Source organism: Sorex araneus, chromosome 3 (assembly GCF_027595985.1).
Source record: "Sorex araneus isolate mSorAra2 chromosome 3, mSorAra2.pri, whole genome shotgun sequence".
Taxonomy (NCBI): Eukaryota; Metazoa; Chordata; class Mammalia; order Eulipotyphla; family Soricidae; genus Sorex; species Sorex araneus.
In genome coordinates, this window is record NC_073304.1 from 175,289,674 (window position 1) to 175,309,572 (window position 19,899).

At 45.7% G+C, this 19,899-nt stretch overlaps 2 protein-coding genes across 2 annotated transcripts in view; one reads left to right on the plus strand and one right to left on the minus strand.

Annotated features, from left to right (window-relative positions):
* The window catches only part of SIAE (sialic acid acetylesterase), a 49,165-nt gene extending 45,012 nt beyond the window's left edge, over nucleotides 1-4,153 (minus strand). Inside the window, exon 1 of the mRNA XM_055130358.1 lies at nucleotides 4,049-4,153. Within this exon, the coding sequence (XP_054986333.1) occupies nucleotides 4,049-4,115 (67 nt within the window). The 5' untranslated portion in view covers nucleotides 4,116-4,153. The remainder of the gene's footprint in view (nucleotides 1-4,048) is intronic.
* A 168-nt stretch (nucleotides 4,154-4,321) lies between these two features.
* SPA17 (sperm autoantigenic protein 17) lies at nucleotides 4,322-17,969 on the plus strand. The gene is made up of 5 exons (XM_055130357.1): nucleotides 4,322-4,362; nucleotides 5,313-5,493; nucleotides 12,699-12,769; nucleotides 15,835-15,912; nucleotides 17,688-17,969. Exons 2-5 carry the CDS (start codon nucleotides 5,340-5,342, stop codon nucleotides 17,811-17,813), a joined length of 429 nt encoding a protein of 142 aa, XP_054986332.1. The 5' UTR covers nucleotides 4,322-4,362; nucleotides 5,313-5,339; the 3' UTR covers nucleotides 17,814-17,969.
* The last annotated feature ends 1,930 nt before the right edge of the window (nucleotides 17,970-19,899 follow it).

Here is a 19,899-nt window from a genome sequence, read left to right on the forward strand (position 1 = left end):
CTGTCATCCTGTTGTTCATAGATTTTTCTGGAGTGGGCACCAGTAACGTCTCCATTCGTCCCAGCCCTGAGATTTTAGCAGCCTCTCCTTACTCATCTTTCCCAACGACTGGAGACTTTTTCAGGGTCAGGGGAATGAGACCTGTTGTTGTTACTGTTTTGGGCATATAGAATATGCCACGGGGAGCTTGCCATGCTCTTCCATAAGGAAAAGGTAATTTTTTCTTTTTTATAGTATATGTAGAATATATATATGACAGTTGAACAGTATAAAAATACAAAATTGACACAGACAGCCCCCCTTAAAAAAAACATGGACATAGATACTAGAATTAAGATTGAGAAGACGATGGGGGAAGACATTAAAAGGAATCAAACAAAGAACAAAAAAGTGAAAGAAATGGCACCCTGAAGAGCTAGCAAAAATCAACCAGAGTGAATGTACCAACGTGAGGGAACAGTAGACGTGGCCTTGTGAAAAATGGTGCCAGACGCAGGAACGGACACGTGGCCATGAGTGGTGCCACACAGAGGGATGGGACACATGGCCATGTGAGTGGTGTCACAGAGAGGGACAGGACACGTGGCCGTGAATGGTGGTGCCAGACAGAGATGGGAGACATGGCTGTGTGAGTGGTGTCACACGCAGGGACAGACACGTGGCCGTGTGAGTGGTGGTGCCACATGCAGGGACAGGAGTCTCGGACATGTGCAGAGAAAGCAGCCATGTGCAGGCTGGGCAGTTTGGCAAAGCCCTGCCCAGTGGGCACGGTCTTCCCTGGCTCCCTGAGTACCGCACATCCTCATTTCCGGGCTCTGCTCCTCTGTCAACTATGGAAGGTCTTGGCCACAGGACTGTGTCTGCTCAGGAAGCAGATCTCTTATTTGCTCTCTGTATTTATTTGCTTGTTTGAACACAAAAAGGCTTACTGTCAAGTAGAAGGAAAGGGAAAAGTAATTCTCCAGCAGAAAAGGAACTTAGTATAGGACCAAGTTTGTTTGCTATCTTTAAATACTTTTTCTCTTTTTTAAAAAAATTTTTATTAGTGAATCACCATGAGCTACAGTTTTAAATACTTTTTCTCTTAAACATTAATTTGGAGTGGAGCGATAGCACAGTGGGTAGGGCACTTGCCTTGCACATGGCCGACCAGGGTTCAATTCCTCCATCCCTTTCGGAGAGCCTGGCAAGCTACTGAGAGTCCCACACAGCAGCCTGGCAAGCTCCCCGTGGCGTATTCGATATGCCAAAACCAGTAACAACAAGTCTCACAATGGAGACGTTACTGGTGCCCGCTCGAGCAAATCGGTGAACAACGGGATGACAGTGCTACAGTGCTTAAACGTTAATTTACAGCAGGCACAAGATACAAAGAAATAGGGTGTGTTCAGCCAGAAAGACAGCTCTGTGGGCACATGCTCTGCAGTAAAGAGGCCCAGGTTCAAGTCCCAGCAGGACAGTCTCCTAGGTACTGCAGGGGGTGAGCCCCAAGCACTGAGACAGGGACAGCCTCTGCACATCACTAGAGGTGACCACAAAAATTTTTTTTTAATTTAGGTGGGCCAGAGCAATAGGACAGCAGGTAAAGCATTTTCCTTGCACATGGCCAACCCGGGTTCAATCCTCTGCACCCAATATGGTCCCCTGGCCCCGCCAGGAGTGATCCCTGAGCACAGAGCCAGGAGTAAGCCCTGAGCATTGCCAGGTGTGGCCCAAATATCAAAACAAATATATTTTAAATTTAAAAAATAAAAAGAGGGAGGCTGGAGCGATAGCACAGCGGCTAGGGCGTTTGCCTTGCACGCAGATGACCCGGGTTCAATTCCTCCACCCCTCTCGGAGAGCCCGGCAAGCTATCAAGAGTATCTCGCCCACATGGCAGAGCTCCTCGTGGCGTATTCGATATGCCAAAAACAGTAACAGCAAGTCTCACAATGGAGACGTTACTGGTGCCTGCTTGAGAAAATCGATGAGCAACGGGATGACAATGATACCGTGAAAAAGAGGGGCTGGAGCAATAGCATAGCGGGTAGGGCATTTGCCTTGTATGTGGCCAACCCGGATTCAATTCCTCGAATCCCATATGGTCCTCTGAGCACAGCCAGGAGTAATTCCTGAATCCATGAGCCAGGAGTAACCCCTGTGCATCGCTGGATGTGACCCAAAAAGCAAAATAAATAAATAAACTGAAAGAAATGTGGTGGATACTTGTTTCTAACAACAATGGTCTAAGTTACTGTTTCAGCCTGTCCAATGGAAGCAACTAGAAATAGTAACAGAGGTAGCAGCCCTTAATAGGTACCCCCCCCACAGCCATATCCTCTCACTGTAGGACTTCTCACTGTAGGACTTGAGGGGTGGGATCTTGAGGGGGGGGCTGTCTGACTAGGTGGAGGGGGGCAACTCTTTACTGCAATGCTGGGGGTGGGAGTCAGGAAGTGACAGGCAGAGCCCTGCTCCTTCACACTATTTCTCAGAGCCCTGAGAAATTACTTCAGGCCTCAGGATGAATATGAGCTAATCTGGGGATTGTCTGTTTTGTTTTGTTTTAAGGGGGCCCTGGGGTTTGTGCCACTCCAGCTATGCTCAGGGCACCACATGTGGTGTGCAGCGTACAGGGTAAGCACCTTACCATGTACTATTTCTGACCCAAGGAAAACTTTTTTTTTTTTTGACCTGGCCAGAATCAAAGCCAGAATCAAAGCAAAGCAAATGCTCTACACTGCAGCCACATCCCTAGTCCAGTTTGGGAGTTCTCGAGCAGGCCAGCCTCACGTCTGTACCCCATTCTCTCACCTCAGCTCCCCTCCCCTTATGCCCCCTACCCTTGCTTTTCGAGGTTTTTTTGTTTTTTTGATTTTTTGGGGTTTTTTTTTTTTTTTTTTGGTTTTTGGGTCACACCCCGCGATGCACAGGGGTTATTCCTGGCTCTTCACTCAGGAATTACCCCTGGCAGTGCTCAGGGGACCATATGGGACGCTGGGATTAGAACCCGGGTCGGCTGCGTGCAAGGCAAACGCCCTACCCGCTGTGCTATCGCTCCAGCCCCTCGAGGTTTTTTTGGGTCTGCGCTGGGGCTACCCCTTCTCAGTGCTCGGGGTCCAGCCTCCTGTCTCCGAAGCATGCACTCCAGCCAGCCCCCTTTGGCTATCTCTTTGGACCTTCAACTTGCATTTCTTTCTTTTGTGTATGTGTAAGGACCACACTGGTCCCTATACGCGCTGCTCAGGGTGTACTGCCCGCTTTTGCTCTCAGGGATCACTCCTGGTGGGGGTCAACCACAAGTGGTGCAGGGGATTGAATGCAGGGCGGCTCTTTCTAAGGGACACTCCCCTACCCACTATATTATCTCTCTGGCCCCTTAAGTTTCATTTCTTAACAGAAATCTTGGTGGGGGGTGCTGTAGGGGGGCTTCTCTATTTGAGTGATCTGAAAGGGAAAAACTCGGTCCAGCTCCATCATTTTTACCTAGCATTAGCGGCTGATTCATGGTGTTTTTCTGTGGCCGGGACCCAGTTCCCAGCCTGGGACAGGAACTGACTGAACCTGGAATCCGTGGGCCACCTCCACCTCAAAGCCAGGCTGATTATCCCACCATCCGTTTATAAGCCGCTTCCGATGGCAAGGCTGAGCCCTGAGTATAACGAGCTGGTGAGGGGGTTGTATTCCTTAGCCCTAATCACCACTTAAACCGGTACAATTTAATTCCCCAAGGGACCCAGCTTAAAGCAAGGCCTCCCCAAGGGGACCGCTGAGGGGGCAGCACGAAAGTGTTCGCATGACTCAGACACCTGTTTCCAAATACTCTAACTGCACTCGCCCCCTTCCCGGCGGCGAGCTCCCCTGGACTTGGTGGCCCGGCTGCCTCGCTGCACGCTGCAGCACCAGGCGCCGGAGGATGCGGGAACGAGGGAGGGGGCGGTACCCTGCCCGGTGGGCACCCGCAGCCCACGCCGGAACCCCGCTAGGGGCCGAAGGACGTTCCCCGACCTTGATTGAGGAGACGCAGGGGGGTGCGCGCCGCAGAGGTCCGGCCGAGACGCCTCACCTGCACTCGCGTCGGCCCACAGGGCGAAAGGCAGCACGAACCCCCACACCAAGCCCGGTTCCAGCATGCTCGTGCGGTGCCTGCACTCTGGACTCCGGAAAGGGGTACTGCGAGGGGCGGGGCTGGAGAGGCCGGGCCTTGAGGGGCGGGGCCTGGAAGGGCGGGGCCTGGTGGGGCGGGGCCGGGTCTCCTTGACTCCGCCCCACACGTCCCTTCTCGGCCACCGTAGTTCAATTCTCAAAATAAAAAACGGTTACCCAGCAACGAGAAAAAGCTACCGGAACCCTCGGTGCCAGCTCTGCGAGATCGAAGAGGTGAGGCGGTTTCCCCCACTTTCTCTCCGAAAACCGGCACCCCGCCTTTTGCTGTCAGATTCCGCGACACTCCTCCCCGGGATTCCCCAAGGCAGACTTGGGCTCCAGGGTCTCCGTCCTCGACGTCCCAGCCCCCACACTGGTGCAGGGTCTCACCAGCTCTCCCAAGCCCGCGACGGGTCCCTACCTCGCCAGTTCCGATCAGAAAAGGGAAAAATACTCGGTTAAACCCCCCGACTCGACTCTCCCGGCGTCGCCTTCGCTGGCGCCAGCCCCTGGCAGATGCAGGCCAGTCCCCGCGGCCAGTCTGAACGGTGCCCTGGTATATACCGAGAAGGGAAGGGAAGGGTTGATGAAGACAAAACCAGAAAATACGAGAAGCGCAAAGTTTTGAGAGGCTGGAGTTGCAACAGTAAGACCTCCCCCCTGCACCCCCTTTCCCATAATTAACTTCTCCCAGTCCCTATTGGTCGCACTGCGCAAGTGGAAACTAATAGAAATACAAAGTGGGAAACTTCTCATTCAACCACTCATTCATTTCTACAAGAACTTGCGTCACGTTTCCTTTTCCTTTTTAAATTTAGACCTGACCTAAAAGAGTCTTAACAAATTATTGTGAATTTTTTAATAATCATTCTCTCTCAATTCCTGTGAGATAGCAAAATTTACCTTTTAAGAAAAACAAAAAGGGACAGAAAGAAAGCACTTCGTGGAGAACTGTTTTGATACATCATTTTAAAAAATGATTTGACTGGTTAAGTCGGTCAGTATTTAACATGCGAGTGAATCATGAATTTAAAATTCTTTGGAAGAAATGGATGAACTTGAACTGTGCTAGGGGGTAAATAACTGACGAAAAGTTGGGTTTCAGATATAATGTCATCATAGCTGTAACAACCATGGGTAGAATCAGAGCTATTTTAAGAGCGTGCCCTTTACTGAATCTCTAGGTACGACAGGCAGTTCCTTCCAAGGAGATGTCGATTCCATTCTCCAACACCCACTATCGAATTCCACAAGGATTTGGGAATCTTCTAGAAGGGCTGACACGTGAAATTCTGAGGGAGCAACCGGCCAATATACCAGCTTTTGCCGCAGCATATTTTGAGAATCTTCTAGAGAAAAGAGAGAGTAAGCTTTTCTAAAATAGTCTCTTATATAAAAGAAAAAAAAAAAGCCTGAGTATTTGGTTGTCAGTAAAACTTGCTTAAGGTCATCTGAAGTCCACAGAAAGCTTTCCTACAAAGGCAGGTTGCTTCAAATAACAGTTCTAGCTATTGACAGTAGCATGCCTTTGTGACCGGGTCTCTTAACTCCCACTGTTTCACATTATGGAAGATTCCCAGACTCTCACGCAGACTTTCTTCCTTCTTTCCCATGACATGCAGGGAAAGGGCCTCCAGAGATCATTTCCTCCCTCTCTGTCTCCAGCAGCCTGTTCAGTAGAGCCGAAGCAGCGGACAATGTTCTTCCTGCAAGGAAACTGTGACTTCCCTTACATTCTCCTTCTTCTTACTTGAAAGTAGGAACTGGAGCAATAGCACAGCGGTTAGGGAATTTACCTTGCACGCGGCCAACCCGGGTTCAATTCCCAGCATCCCATATGGTCCCCCGAGCACCGCCAGGAGTAATTCCTGGGTGCATGAGCCAGGAGTAGCCCCTGTGCATTGCCGGGTGTGAACCAAAGAGAAAAAGAAAAGAAAGTAGTATAAATGTTAGGGAAAAAATCATTCTATACTACATAGGTTGAATAAATTGGTATTTGTAGGATATATGAAATGGCTCACCTAAAAGGCACAGAGGAAAAGTACTTGGGAAGGTAAACCCTTGGCTTAGGGAAATACTGATGTCTTTTCTACATGCAAGGATCCATCCTGCCCAGAGATCTAGGATTGATGCAAACATTGATTTTTTTTTTTTGGCTCACACAAACATTGGTGTGAATCAAAAAAGCAGTTTCTCCACTTCTATGTACAAAATTTCCAGATCCCCAGCTTGAAGATTCACGGCTATTGAGACCTGACCCAATAGTAAAAATGAGAATCATTGCAGCTATAAGTTTCTTTTTTATTTTAATGTAGAAGTACTGCCTTTGATTAAGCTGATTGAACTGGGCATGAACTCAACATGTAAGTTTCTACTAAAAACTTACTATTCCTGATTAGAACAACCATTTTGTATAAGCTGTCATCATCATTACTTTGGATTACAGTATGCCCCCAGAATGCAGATTGCCACTAAAAATGACCACGAGCCACTAAATATTCCATATGAGATGATTTCCCAGGGAGGGAAGCCTACCGTCATAAATACAGCACCGCTCCCTCCCTTGCCGCCTTTGCCCAACCCTACCAGAGCCTGAATCTCTGCCAATTTTCCCACTGCTGGCCTTTTCCATTTCCACTGGGCGTGAGTATTTGTTGCAAAATTGAAACTTAACTGCCACCAAAAATAAAAGCTCTTAAGAGAAATCTTATAGGTGAAGAGGAGGTGAATTATGATGAACATTAATTTCTGTTGTAACAGTAATTTTTACAACTCAAGCAGAAAAGTATTTAGTTATGTCCTTAGAGCTCAGAAGTATCACATTACAAAAGCCTTCTATTCCTTCTTACCACACTATGATAGCAGATCATTTAAGCAAATGGTAATTCAAATTAATGGACTCAGGAATAATCTGTAACCAAAGTAATGGTAAACCTACTTGAAGAATGTTTAAGTATCACACCCATTTCCACTCACATAAAAATCAAATGTGAATTTCCTAATGAGGACAAATACTCAATCTCTCCAGAAGGGAAGAAAAAAGCCCGCTAGCCAAGAGTGCCCTGCAAGGTAAGAATCCCCTTACCAGCAGAGTTCACCAGGAACTGCAAGTCTTAATTTTGATATTCAGACAAGAAACATGTTAGCATATGACACAAAAGGCATCTAAAATCTTCAGGAGCTAGAAAGTGTACTCCGGAGGCTGGAGCAATAGCACAGCGGGTAGGGCGTTTGCCTTGCACGCGGCCAACCCGGGTTCAATTCCCAGCATCCCATATGGTCCCCTGAGCACCGCCAGGGGTAATTCCTGAGTGCAGAGCCAGGAGCAACCCCTGTGCATCGCCGGGTGTGACCCAAAAAGCAAAAAAAAAAAAAAAAAAGAAAAAAGAAAGTGTACTCCGGGTTTGGGGGCCACATTCAACAGTGCTCAGGCTTGGGGAGGTTACTCCAAGCATGCTGGAGATTAAACCTGGCCACCTGCCCACTTGAGCCCCTTGAACCTAAAGTGGACTTTTATTTGCTTGGTTTGGGGACCCAGTGGGTGATGCTCAGTAGTGACTCCTGGCTCTGCCCTACCCACTGTACTATCGCTCGGACTTTCTAAAGTAGACTTTTAAATAATGTTGAGGTCAAGCTGGAAAAAGATAAAACTAGGGCCAGGAAGTCGGCACTGGGGTTAAGGCATTTGCTTTGCATGTTTCTGACCCAGCAGCAGGAGCAACTCTGGGGCTCCACCAGGTCCCTGTTAAAACTGGATCAATTCTTTATATCAGACAGCAAGCTAAATTTCAAATTCGAGTGTGTGTTTTTAAATGAAATGCCACAAATACTGGAAGAAAACATGCACAAATTTATCATATAAAAGAGGAAGAAAGTGCTAGTCGATTAGGGAAAATAATGATAACATGGTCAACATAGTAAGGAAATTTTCCGGGTCGGAGATAGAACAGGAGATAAGATGCTCACCTTGCATGAGGCCGACTCCGGTTCATTCCCCAGCACCCCATATGGTCCCCCACGCACTGCCAGGAGAGATTTTTTTTAAGTGAATCACCATGGGGTAGTACAAACTTCCATGCTTGTATTTCAGTCATACAATGATCAAGTACCCATCCCTCCATCAGTTTCCATTTTCCACCACCAATGGTCCCAGCATCCCTCCCATCACCCCCACCCCATCCACTCAACCCCATCTCACCTCTGTGGCAAGGCATTTCCTTTTGCTCTCAACCAGGAGAGATTTCTAAGCACAGAGACATGAGTACACCCTGAGCACCACCGGTTGTAACCCCCAAACCAAAAAATCCTAAGTAAATTTTTAATGGACAAAGTCAACATGAGGAAAATAAAACTGCAAATGACAAAAGGAAAAACTGTGGGAAAAAAAAACAAATAAATGAGGGGCTGGGGAGATATTTCAGCAGGCTGGAGCATGTGCTCTGCATTCAGGAGGCCTGGGTTTGCCTGCAGGAAGCCCAATTCAACCCCCACCTCCACAGGGTCTCCCAACCACAGTTAGGAGCAACAACTGAGCACCGAACACGGCAGAGCCCTGGGTACTGCTGCATGTCCCCCACCCTAATAACATTGTGATTATGATTATTCCAAGCAAATATTGGGAACAGACAATCCCCAGTGCGGCCAACTCGGAGCTCTGTGTTCAAAGCCCTTCCCGCAGGTGTTCAGGTGACCCTCTGTGTTCCTGGGGAGTGAAATGGGGTCAGCTGCATACAAGGCAAGCAACTTCTGCAATAGCTCTCTGGCACCCTAAATGTTTCTGCTTTTGTGGGTCACATCCAGTGGTGCCCAGGGCTTGTTCTGTGCTGAGAGATCAGTCCTGGCAGTCGTGGGAGGCCATGTGGGGTGCCGGGGATTGAACCCAGGTTGATCACATGCAAGGCAATTCTATAACTCCTGAACCCCCCAAAAAATAATTTTTATATACCATGGGATTTTACAAAAAAAATAAGTATCCTATCAGCCGAATTAAGAATTTTAGTGCCAACTGTTTACAATAGCCAGAATCTGGAAAAAACCCGAATGCCCCAGAACGGATGACTGGTTGAGGAAACTTTGGTACATCTATACAATGGAATACTATGCAGCTGTTAGAAAAAAGGAGGTCAAGAATTTTGTAGTCAAGTGGATGGGCATGAAAAGTTTCATGCTGAGTGAAATGAGTCAGAAAGAGAGAGACAGACATAGAAAGATTGCACTCATCTATGGTATATAGAATAACAGAGTGGGAGACTAACACCCAAGAACTGTAGAAATAAGTACCAGGAGGTTGACTCCATGGCTTCGAGGCTGGCCTCACGTTCCGGGGAAAGGTCAACTCAGAGAAGCGATCACCAACTACATTGTAGTCGAAGGCCATGTGGGGGAAGGGAGTTGCGGGCTGAATGAGGGCTAGAGACTGAGCACAGCGGCCACTCAACACCTTTATTGCAAACCACAACAGCTAATTAGAGAGAGAAAACAGAAGGGAATGCCTTGCCACAGTGGCAGGGTGGGGTGGGGGGAGATGGGATTGGGGAGGGTGGGAGGGACACTGGGTTTACGGGTGGTGGAGAATGGGCACTGGTGAAGGGATGGGTTCCCAAACTTTGTATGAGGGAAGTATAAGCACAAAAGTGTATAAATCTGTAACTGTACCCTCACGGTGATTCTCTAATTAAAAATAAATAAATTTAAAAAAAAAAAAAAAAAAGAATTTTAGTGCCAAGTCCCCCACAGTATTGCATCCCGAGGCCTGAGCACCAAACTCTGGCCCACTGTGTCTCACCTGGGCATTGCTTGGGAGCCCCTCCACCCAAAAAATGACTTTTACTGTAAGGAAAATAAAACTAAAAATGAAGTTAATAAAATTCTATGACTCTAAGTTTGAATGCAAGAATATCAATGAAACTTCGTGAGACGGTTTCTCTTAGAAAAATAGGCCTACTACGCATGCATGAGGCCCTGACGTCCTTCCCCATTCTCTTCAGAGCCCCCCCCCCCGACATGTGACTCGGTGTCCATTGCAAGCACACCTCAGTCACGTGGGGAGGCTCTGGTCTCCATCCATGGTATGGTAAAAGAAAAAAGGGCATCCACATTTTCCCTTTTTCAGGGAGGCCTCTAAGCAGTGTTCAGGCTATGCAAGGGTCCCTGTCAGCAAGACTCTACCCTCTGGGGGGGGCTGTAAAGTCAAAGGTGCCAGTCCAGCTATGGGGTGTGAGGGCATAGTCGGACCTCTGCGTGCCGTCTGTGTGCTCCAGCCCTTGCGCTTCTCTTCCTGGCACCTTAGCTTACATTTTTCAAAATGCCTCAAAACCAGCACCAGTGAACACTTACCCCTAGATCTGGCCTCTCTGTCACGTTCCTTACACTGGAGTTTCTTGGGAACCAACTGATTCCATGAACTGGGTAAGACACAGAATAGGAAACTAAACTGAATATCTTGTAGTAATCAGAAAATAAGTAAGTTATCTCAGAATATTCCTGAGCTGTTCCAGGTACATCTGAGCACCCAAGTTCTTAATGGCCAGTTTTTGACAGAACATCAATAAGGAAAAAAACGAATGCAATAAGCATCAGTAAGAATAATAAATGGTTTGAAATTCACCCAGTGTTAAGTATTCATGACTTTATAATGATTAAAAGATTAAAATCTTGAAAAGATAGGAAACTGATTATTCTGTAAACCATGGGAAAGAATCAAAACTTTAGCCTGTCTCTTCTATAATAACTATATCTCAGAGTAACCAAATAATTGATGAGGGAATGACTTTTCTGTTGAGTAGTCCAGAGAAACAGAAATAATAAATGATGATACCTTAATTTTTAAAAAATGCTCAAATCACAGCATTGCCATCTTGTAACTCCTAGTGAAATTACCTGATCTGGGGCAGAGAGATAGTAATGGGGATAAGGTATTTATTTGCCTTGCAAGGGGCTGAACACAGATCCCTGCCACTGCACGACTTCCCAAGCACCTCTGGGAGTGATCTCTGAGCACTGCTGGGAGTAACCCAAAAGCAAAAGAAAATCATACTCAGGGCTGGAGCAATAGCAAAGTGGGTAGGGCGTTAGCCTTGCATGCGGCTGACCCAGGTTCTATTCCCAGCATCCTATATGGTACCCTGAGCACCGCTAGGAGTAATTTCTGAGTGCAAAGCCAGGAGTAACCCCTGTGCATTGCCAAGTGTGACCCAAAAAAAAAAAAGAAAGAAAAGAAAAAATCATACATTAGTGATGAGTACTGCATGTGACCAACCTTGGTTAGATTCCTGGCACTACATGCAGTTCCCCAAAAGCACCATCAGGAGTGACCCTTGAACACAGAACTAGGAGTAGTCCCTGAACACCAAGTATGAGTCGAAAACAAAACAAATATGTGTATGTATATATATATATATATATATATAATACATATATTTACACATATGGACATATTCTTCCTATCTATAAACTGACTATATGCCTGCCTCATTATTTTTAACTTGGGTGGGTTTTTTGAGGTGCTGGGATTGAACCCAGGGTATGTCTCCTATTCTGTTTACTTCATTGGGGTTTTGGCAGAAGTTGGGGGCCATTCATGGCAATGCCTGGGACCTACTCCCAGCTCTGTGCTCAGGCAGTTCTCAAGAATTAGATGGTGGGGCTGGAGACATAGCACAGCAGGTAGGGCGTTTGCCTTGCACACGGCTGACCTGGGTTTGATTCCCAGCATCCCACATGGTCCCCCGAGCACCGCCAGGAATTATTCCTGAGTGCAGAGCTAGGAGTTAACCCCTGTGCATCGCCAGGTGTGGCCCAAAAAGAAAAAAAAAAAGAACTAGATGGTGCCAGAGAGTGAAGCCAGGCCTCCTGAATGCAAAGCAAATGCTCCCAACCTCTGAGCTATTTCTATAGCCCCGAATGTTTTAGATTTTGGAGGCTCACTCTGTGGGGTTTGGTTAGCAGTGCTCAGATATGCCTCCAGGGGCTGGGGAGACCATACAGCAAGTAGGATGCTTTCTAGACATGGCTAATCCAGGTTGGCTCCCCAGCACCTCATATGGTTACCGAACCCCAACAGGAGTGATCTCTGAGTACAGAGCAGGAGTAAGTCCTGAGTACTAAAAGATAAATCTCAAAAAACAACAAAATAATAAAAGAATTCTAAAAACTTCTCCAGGTCTTCATTCTTCTTCACATTCCCAAACCTTCTTACTAGTTAGCATTTAGTTGTATGCAGTTTGATTTTTACTAATATATTTTTACTAATATACTAATATATATTAATATATGTTCATTAGCTTCTATCTCCACAATGGTATTTGTTGTCTCCTGCTATTTTATTATATATTCTCTGAAGACATAAATTATGCTGTCTTACTGCTGCTCTAAATATCCCCAAGGGCTCATCTAACATTTGATTCTTCATTTATTTAATAATAATTGGTTATGTTTACAGTGCTAGGTTACATACATCAATATTTAACTGTCAGTAAAAACTTATTATTTGAAAAAGAAAACTTATTTTGTGTTACTAGATTTACTTAATTTACTTAATAAGTCGAAAATTATTGTATTTTTATTATTAGAAACCAACTGTGACCCTGCAGAATGGGGGGCTAAGGTAGACGACCGCTTCTATAACAACCATGCATTCAAGGTAGGCTCCTAAAAAACTACTGGATCTGACTGTCTCTTCTCCTTGTCTCCCAGAGGGACTCTGGAGGCTCCCCGGAATCATGAGAACTCTAATCAGCATCATGCCTATCTTATGGAACCTTCCTACTTGGGCTTTTCTGGTTTTTCATGTGTTTATTTGGAGGGGAACACACCTGGAGATGCCCAGGGATTACTGCTGGTGGTCCTGGGGGGATGATATGAGCGGCCCTCCCTGCTGTACCACCTCTCTGGCCCCAACTTACCCTTTCCAATCTGACAAGTAATTTTTTTCTAAGATAACTGAATCGCTTACAGATCCTTAGCTTCATTTTAAAGATGAGCTGAAGGAAGAATGTACTTGAAAGTTATAGAATAATTACTCTGTCATTTAGTCTTAAGACTTATTGAGCATCACAGAGCTTTAGGAATAGCAGATACTCAATATTTTTTGCAGTAATGAATGATATTTCTTAAAATAAAACATGGTTCATCCAATTATTTCATTACCATTGACATCATACAAAAGAGACTGATGAGAATTCAAAGATGGTAGAGTTTTCTCTTCAAAGCCCATGAACCGACCCACTCTTGAGCCACATTCTCAAGCCTAGCCTTGCTCCGTCAAAGAGCCCAAGAATGAAGGCAGCTGCTCCCTGTGAGGAACCAATCTCCCTCTCTTATATGTGCAATCAATTTACTTCCGGGCCACCCATGTGGGAATTGGGAAAACAGTCACTTAAAACATTGCGTTCTGGGAGCCGGAGCTATAGTACAGCAGGTACAGTGTTTGTCTTGCATGGAGCTGACCCAGGTTCGATCCCAGGCATCCCATATGGTCCCCCAAGCACTGCCAGGAGTAATCCCTGTGCATCGCCAGGTGTGACCCAAAACGCAAAAAAATAAAAATAAAAAAGCACTGTGGCTGGGGGCCGGATGAAGACTATGGGGTTTCAAAGGCTCTGTCGGGTCAGGCACAGGAGCTTGGTAGAAATTCAGTTTCTTCTTTCAGGGTTGCAAATCAGAAGCACTGTAGAATTTTAACAAGATCCCCTAAATAAATTGTTGGCCCATTAAAGTCTGAAGAGCACTTCTAGAGACAAGTGAAATAAGACATTAGCCACGAAGTGCCAGCAGACATTAGAATTAAAAGGTATTAACATAGTTCCCATTTTGATATGTTCTGCCATGGATTTGGGAATTTCCTGGGGAAATGACTGTCACTTATTCCATGAGTTCAAAAGTAAAGTTCCATCCATTTGTGCCTGCCAGATATGGGGGTGTTCTGTTTATTTCCATTTAACTAGATTCTCTTACTCATGTTTTATTTCTATTCATGCTTTATTGGAATCGAAGGAATAATGTTGAAAATGTAAATCTTTGTGTCACATAGTAATTTCAGGGTGATTTCTAAAATTTTTTTCTTGACTCGCAATGATATACACAGTTATAAAGTTGTTTATGATTGGATTTCAGTCATATAATGTTTCAACACCCATCCCTTCACCAGTGTACTTTTCCCACCACCAATGATCCCAGTTTCCTTCCCACACTACCACCATAGTGGCAGGCATCTCTCTCTCTCTCTCTCTCTCTCTCTCTCTCTCTCTCTCTCTCTCTCTCTCTCTCTCTCTCTCTCTCTCTCTCTCTGTCTCTCTCTCTCCCCCACCCTCTACCTCTCTCCCTCCCTTCCCCCTTCTGGGCCTTATAGTTTGCAATACATACTAAAAGGTTATCAGGTATATACCTTTACCTATTTTCAACACTCAGTTCCTGTCCAAAATGATTACATAATTATTTCCAACCATTATTGTCATGTCCATCCCTTCTCTATCCTAGCTGCCCTTCACCCACACACACTCTTGTGGCAAGCTTCCAGCCATGGACCAGTCCTCCTGGTCCCTATTTACCCAATTTCTGGGTGATTTTTATCCTCCCTTTTGAATTTTGAAGGTCTCATTGGATCTACTTAAATTTAGAACTCTATGTCCTTAAATTTATTTTATAGGTTAAGGAAGCTCTTTCCATAGTTTTTTACTTCACAGAACCTCTATTTGGAGGAAGATTTCAGTGGCCATGTCAAATTAGGCAGAGATGGGACCGGAGAAAGTACAGCGGGAAGGCCCTTGCCTTGCATGCTGCCTACAGGAATTCTACCCCCGGCACCCCATATGGTCCCCCAAGCCCCACCATGAGTAATCCTTGAGCGCAGAGGCAGGAGGCAGCCCTGAGCACTGCTGGGGGTGGCCCAAAAACAAGCCAAAAGAGAAAGCTGTGCTGTTTCTTTTTTCTAATTAAATTATTATGACTTTATCTTAGTTTTATTATAAATTTCATTAAAAGTCTACCTTACACTTTTGAACACTGGAAATTAATAGTCGCTATTTCAGCTAGCACCTCATTTTTACTCTTCATTTATGATTATTAATTATAATACTTCACTTTCAACATCATGGGGGTTGCTATAAAACAGTCCATGTACTTTTCAAAAGCAAAAGAGCATCTTTACCAATTCCTTGATCTGTCTTATTGTTTATGCATATGAACTCCTAAGTCCTTGAGCGTTTTCACTGAGTTATTTTTGCAACCTACTTCCCTTCCCCAAAGAAGGGTCTATGCATTTTATTCCCATGCTTCTCACCAGAATGATAAAAAAGATTCACATCTGTTTAAAGGCCCAAAAAGGCTACAAGGGGACCAGTATGGTTTGCTGCCCATTAGCCTCCATTCTTAGGGCTGGAATATCCTCTAGGTTTTTATATTTACATACATGTACATATAAATATAAAAATATGTCCCTCTAGGAGAGCTTGGCAAGCTACCGAGAGTATCCCAGCCGCATGGCAGAGCCTGGCAAGCTCCCTGTGGCATATTCATTATGCCAAAAACAGTAACAAGTCTCACATTGGAGACGTTACTGGTGTCCACTTGAGCAAACTGATGAATACCGGGAAGACAGTGCTACAGTGCTTCTCAGTAGCTTAAGGCAACATGAATTACAATCAGCTCAGCTTGAGCAGACTACTGTTCTGTAAACACTGCCTATTTCATCCTCACCCCTCTCTGCAGGGCCAAGAAGCACCTGAGGATGGTGAGCCTGAAACAAAGTCTCAAACAGCTGAGGAGGACATGCCCGCCCAGGGCAGTGTAAGTCCTGTTTCCGATCTACTCACAGTTGGACTCCAACAGAGAATGATATGGTGCCCCAAAGACGGATCTGATGTATTATCCATAGTGCTAAGACCATGATTTTGCTTTCCAGATAACTAATATCAATGATAACCTAACTGGTAAATGGTTTTCTAACCACACCTTTTATAAAGGAAAAGTCCCTCTTTGCCTTAGAAGTAAAACATGTTTGTTCCCCTAAGAATAACAGCGAAGGGGAGAACAGGTAGGGCAGGAGGTGAATTGCTGGTCTTGCTTGTGGCCACTTCAGACATGACCCAGAGTCTATCCCCAGACCCATATATGCTTCCCTGAGCACTACCAGGAGTAATTCCTGAGCACAGCCAGATAGAGCCCCCAAACAAACAAAAATAATGTCAACAGATTGAAATATCTCCCAAGGAAAACAGACAGAATAGACAGCCCCATATCTGATCCTTCAGATCCACCTACCATTTGGGGGTTTTCTCTGATAGATCTGTCACCCTTTCCAGTGCAAAAGTCAGTTGTGCTCCTGTCCATCCTCTGTAGTAACTTCTGCCTGGCATCTCCACCCTAGCAGGAATGACCCAGGGATGGGTCCTCCTTCAAAGATGCGTGGGCCCTTCTCAAGTCAACTGTGTGCTTCTCCACACAACACCATTCCCGTTCGTGCCACTTAGGTAGCCTGGAGCAAGCCAGTGGGAATGCTAAGACCATGACAGGAAAAACATTGTGAGACATTCATTCACCTATCATAGTTTACAGTCTTCATAAGACTCAAGTGCACAAGCCGCGTGAGAACAAATCATTCTCTGCAATGTTGAAGGCCAAACTCTGAAGTTCCTTCTTATGTCTTAATGTACAAGTTAACTGCCCAATAATTAATGCCCAAAGTGCCTCCCTTCCTACCCTGTGGGGAGTCATGTTGCATCCTCTAACTTTACTTTTATAGGACTGGGGATGTCACTCAGGTGGTTTTATGGGCAGAGTGGAGCTGGGACAACCAATAAGAGGCTGAGAAAAGAAATCAGGCACCCTCATTGAACTGCCAGCCTGGCTGACTAACAATCACCAGGAGGGACCCCTGGGCCTGCTCAGGATTGCTTAAAGACCCACATGAAAGAGATAGAGAGAGACAGAGAAACAGAGACAGAGACAGAGAGACAGAGAGGGAGGGAGGGAGGGAGGGAGAGAGAGAGAGAGAGAGAGAGATGTTTTGGTTAGCTAATCGTTGAGAAATTCAGAAGTTAACATTTTCATTCATTCTGTGTAATCATGATATTTTGAAACAGCACTTTTACTCTTCCTGACATCTTACAATGCTTCTTATTCCCCCCCACAAAAAAAAAATGTTATTTCTCAGGAAACTGTTGTATAGGAGCTATTTTGGAAGGGGGAGAGTTGGCAATGATCTTTTATTGCAGAAACATATTAAAGAATGACAAAACAAAATGCCTACTATTTTGGCATTCACCATTTGGTATACAGCTGACAACATATACAGTTCCTCAGGAAACAACAGCTCAGCACAGCCCTGCCCCTAAAGTGACGGAGGGCAGGGAGGGACAACCAGTGGCACTCAGGGCTACTCCTGGCTCTGCACTCAGGGATCACTCCTGACGGGGAACCATCTGGGGTATCGTGGATCAAATCCAAGTCAGTCGCACACTAGGCCAGCACCTTACCTGTCCTATGTCTCCAGCCCCTCTGTACTTATTTTTATGGATCGAAATGTAGGATGTTTTAGAAGTGTGTCTCTCCTTTCCATGAAGAAATCTGCTGAACAGGAACAAGAGGAGGCCGCTATCAAAATCCAAGCAGCCTACCGGGGGTACAGAGCCAGGGAGGAGGTAAAGAAAATGAAATCCAATATGGCTGAGACACAGGAAGAGAACTGAGCAGACCGGCCCACCCCAGAGCACATGGAAAAGTAATCCAGATCCATCAATCTTATGATTGTCATTTTTCCCTTACTAAAGGAGATTTGATGTAGTGAAATAACATTTGTTGCTGTTGTGAAAATCTGTCGTGAGCATTTGTTTAATAAACATGCCATTGAACACATGCTTCCTGAAGATTTCTCTGCGATCCCGAGTCTTATTTATACTTCTGACTATGTATAGCGACCCTCCGATTTCGGTCTCCAGAGCTGCCGTCGCTGACTTTTCAGAGCTCTTAGGTGGTTTTTCCACTGCATGGAGGACCAATCAGCAGAGAGACACAGTGGCCAAGGGAGAAGGTGCTTGGAATACACCAGAGACATAGATGCAGGTGGTCTCAAAGGAGAGTCAGTACAGTAGGGAGGGTATTTGCCTTGCACTCGACCAACCAGGGTTTGATCCACCAGGAGTAATTTCTGAGTGCAGAGACAAGTGTAACCCCTGAGCATCACCAGGTTGACCCAAAAAGAATTTTTTTTTAAAAAGGGGGAAGTCACATGAGGGAAGCGCTGTACTGGCAACAAGCTGGCACCTGAAGATGGCCAATAGCCATCCTGTCTGTGTGGTCACAGGAGAGGTGTGGAGAGAGAAAATAACCAATAGGAGGACAGTCTTAGAATAAGTAGGATGCTGGCTGGTAGGTGCCAGAATGAACAAAAGCCCCTTGCAGACGGTTCTCCTGTGGAATACCTAATCACAGTGATGATTAGCCGGGGGATGCAAGGGAACACTGAGACCAGCCTTCCCTTGATGCTTGGGGAGGCTGGGCTGAGGCAATGGCAATTGTCCTTACCCTTTCCTGGGAGGACTTGTGATGGCTCACTGACTGTCAATCAAAAATTCTCTGTCAGACAGACAGACAGACACAGACACAGACACACACAGACACACACACACACACACACACACACACACACACACCTAAAAGAAGTAATAGAGACAGTGCAGTGGGTAAAGCTCAGGCCTGGGGTTGCATCTCTGGTCATTACTGAGAATTGGAAAGAGAACAATTTATGTGCCAAGATTCATAGTAAGTATCCGTTCTAGCACTCAAGCAACTGACTATATTTAAGTAAGCACATCTCCCCAGAGCCACAGAACATCATGTTGAAACATCTGAATAAAATGCCAAAGCTTTCATGACATCACACTCTGGTCTTCAGCCAAAGACACCCCAAGAGGAAGAGGAATAGTATAGGGGGTAAGATACAACCCTTGTACGCCACCCCTGTTCAGTCTCTAGTGCACATGGTGAGTATCACCAGATGTGGCCCTGGAGATAGGGAAATGCTGGGGGGTGGCGGGGAGAGATGAGGGGGTCTAATCCTCAGCACACAGAGCTAATTAGCACAATTTTGGATGCTAGAGGGATAAAAACTTTGCAAGTTTAATGTGAAAGTGGTTAATTCGAGGGATAAAAGCCAACATTCTCTTTCCAATACGTCTCCCCCTGGTTCTGAGCACTAATAAATCTGGTTTGCTATTCGCTTCCTCCTGTAGAATGAATGCTCAGAAGCACAGAGATTTGTGATGTTATTTACTGCTGAGCACCTTTTTTTACAGGCGACAGGAAGGACGGAATCATTTCCAACGGCTTATAAAGAAATGGGAGGAGCCCAGGCAAATGAACTGTAAAGGGGTGCAGTATATTCTCTGCCCAAATCACTGAGGCCAGAGGAAAGAACTCTGCTCCTGGCTTACTTTATCATCATAACATGTCATATCTGGAGCAGGGGTCAGTTTTGCCCCTGAGGCCTGGTTGAAATCCCTTACTGTGACAGAGTAATGTGACCTGAGGAAGGGAAGGTGCTAAGCAGGCATCTGCTACTGAACCCAGGCTCGGGTGCTCACTCCTCAAAGGCCAATTACTGGAGAGACAAGATCTGATGAGAGGAAAAGAGTTTACTTAGAGGCTAGCAACCTGGGAAGATGTGTGCCTCAAAAAAACATCTTTCTCCCAGGTGGCCAGGTGGAGCTATGGGCTTATATAAGGCACATTGGAAAATAGGTTAGAAGACACACATGGCTAAGGACAGAGCAGAGG

Bases quoted from the DNA above. Each gene is read 5' to 3' on its own strand.
- SPA17 (XM_055130357.1), top strand. From the start codon at position 5,340: ATGTCGATTCCATTCTCCAACACCCACTATCGAATTCCACAAGGATTT. The intron at 5,494-12,698 runs GTAAGCTTTTCT...TTTTATTATTAG, and splicing joins TCTTCTAGAGAAAAGAGAGA to AAACCAACTGTGACCCTGCA. The intron at 12,770-15,834 runs GTAGGCTCCTAA...CCCTCTCTGCAG, and splicing joins ATAACAACCATGCATTCAAG to GGCCAAGAAGCACCTGAGGA.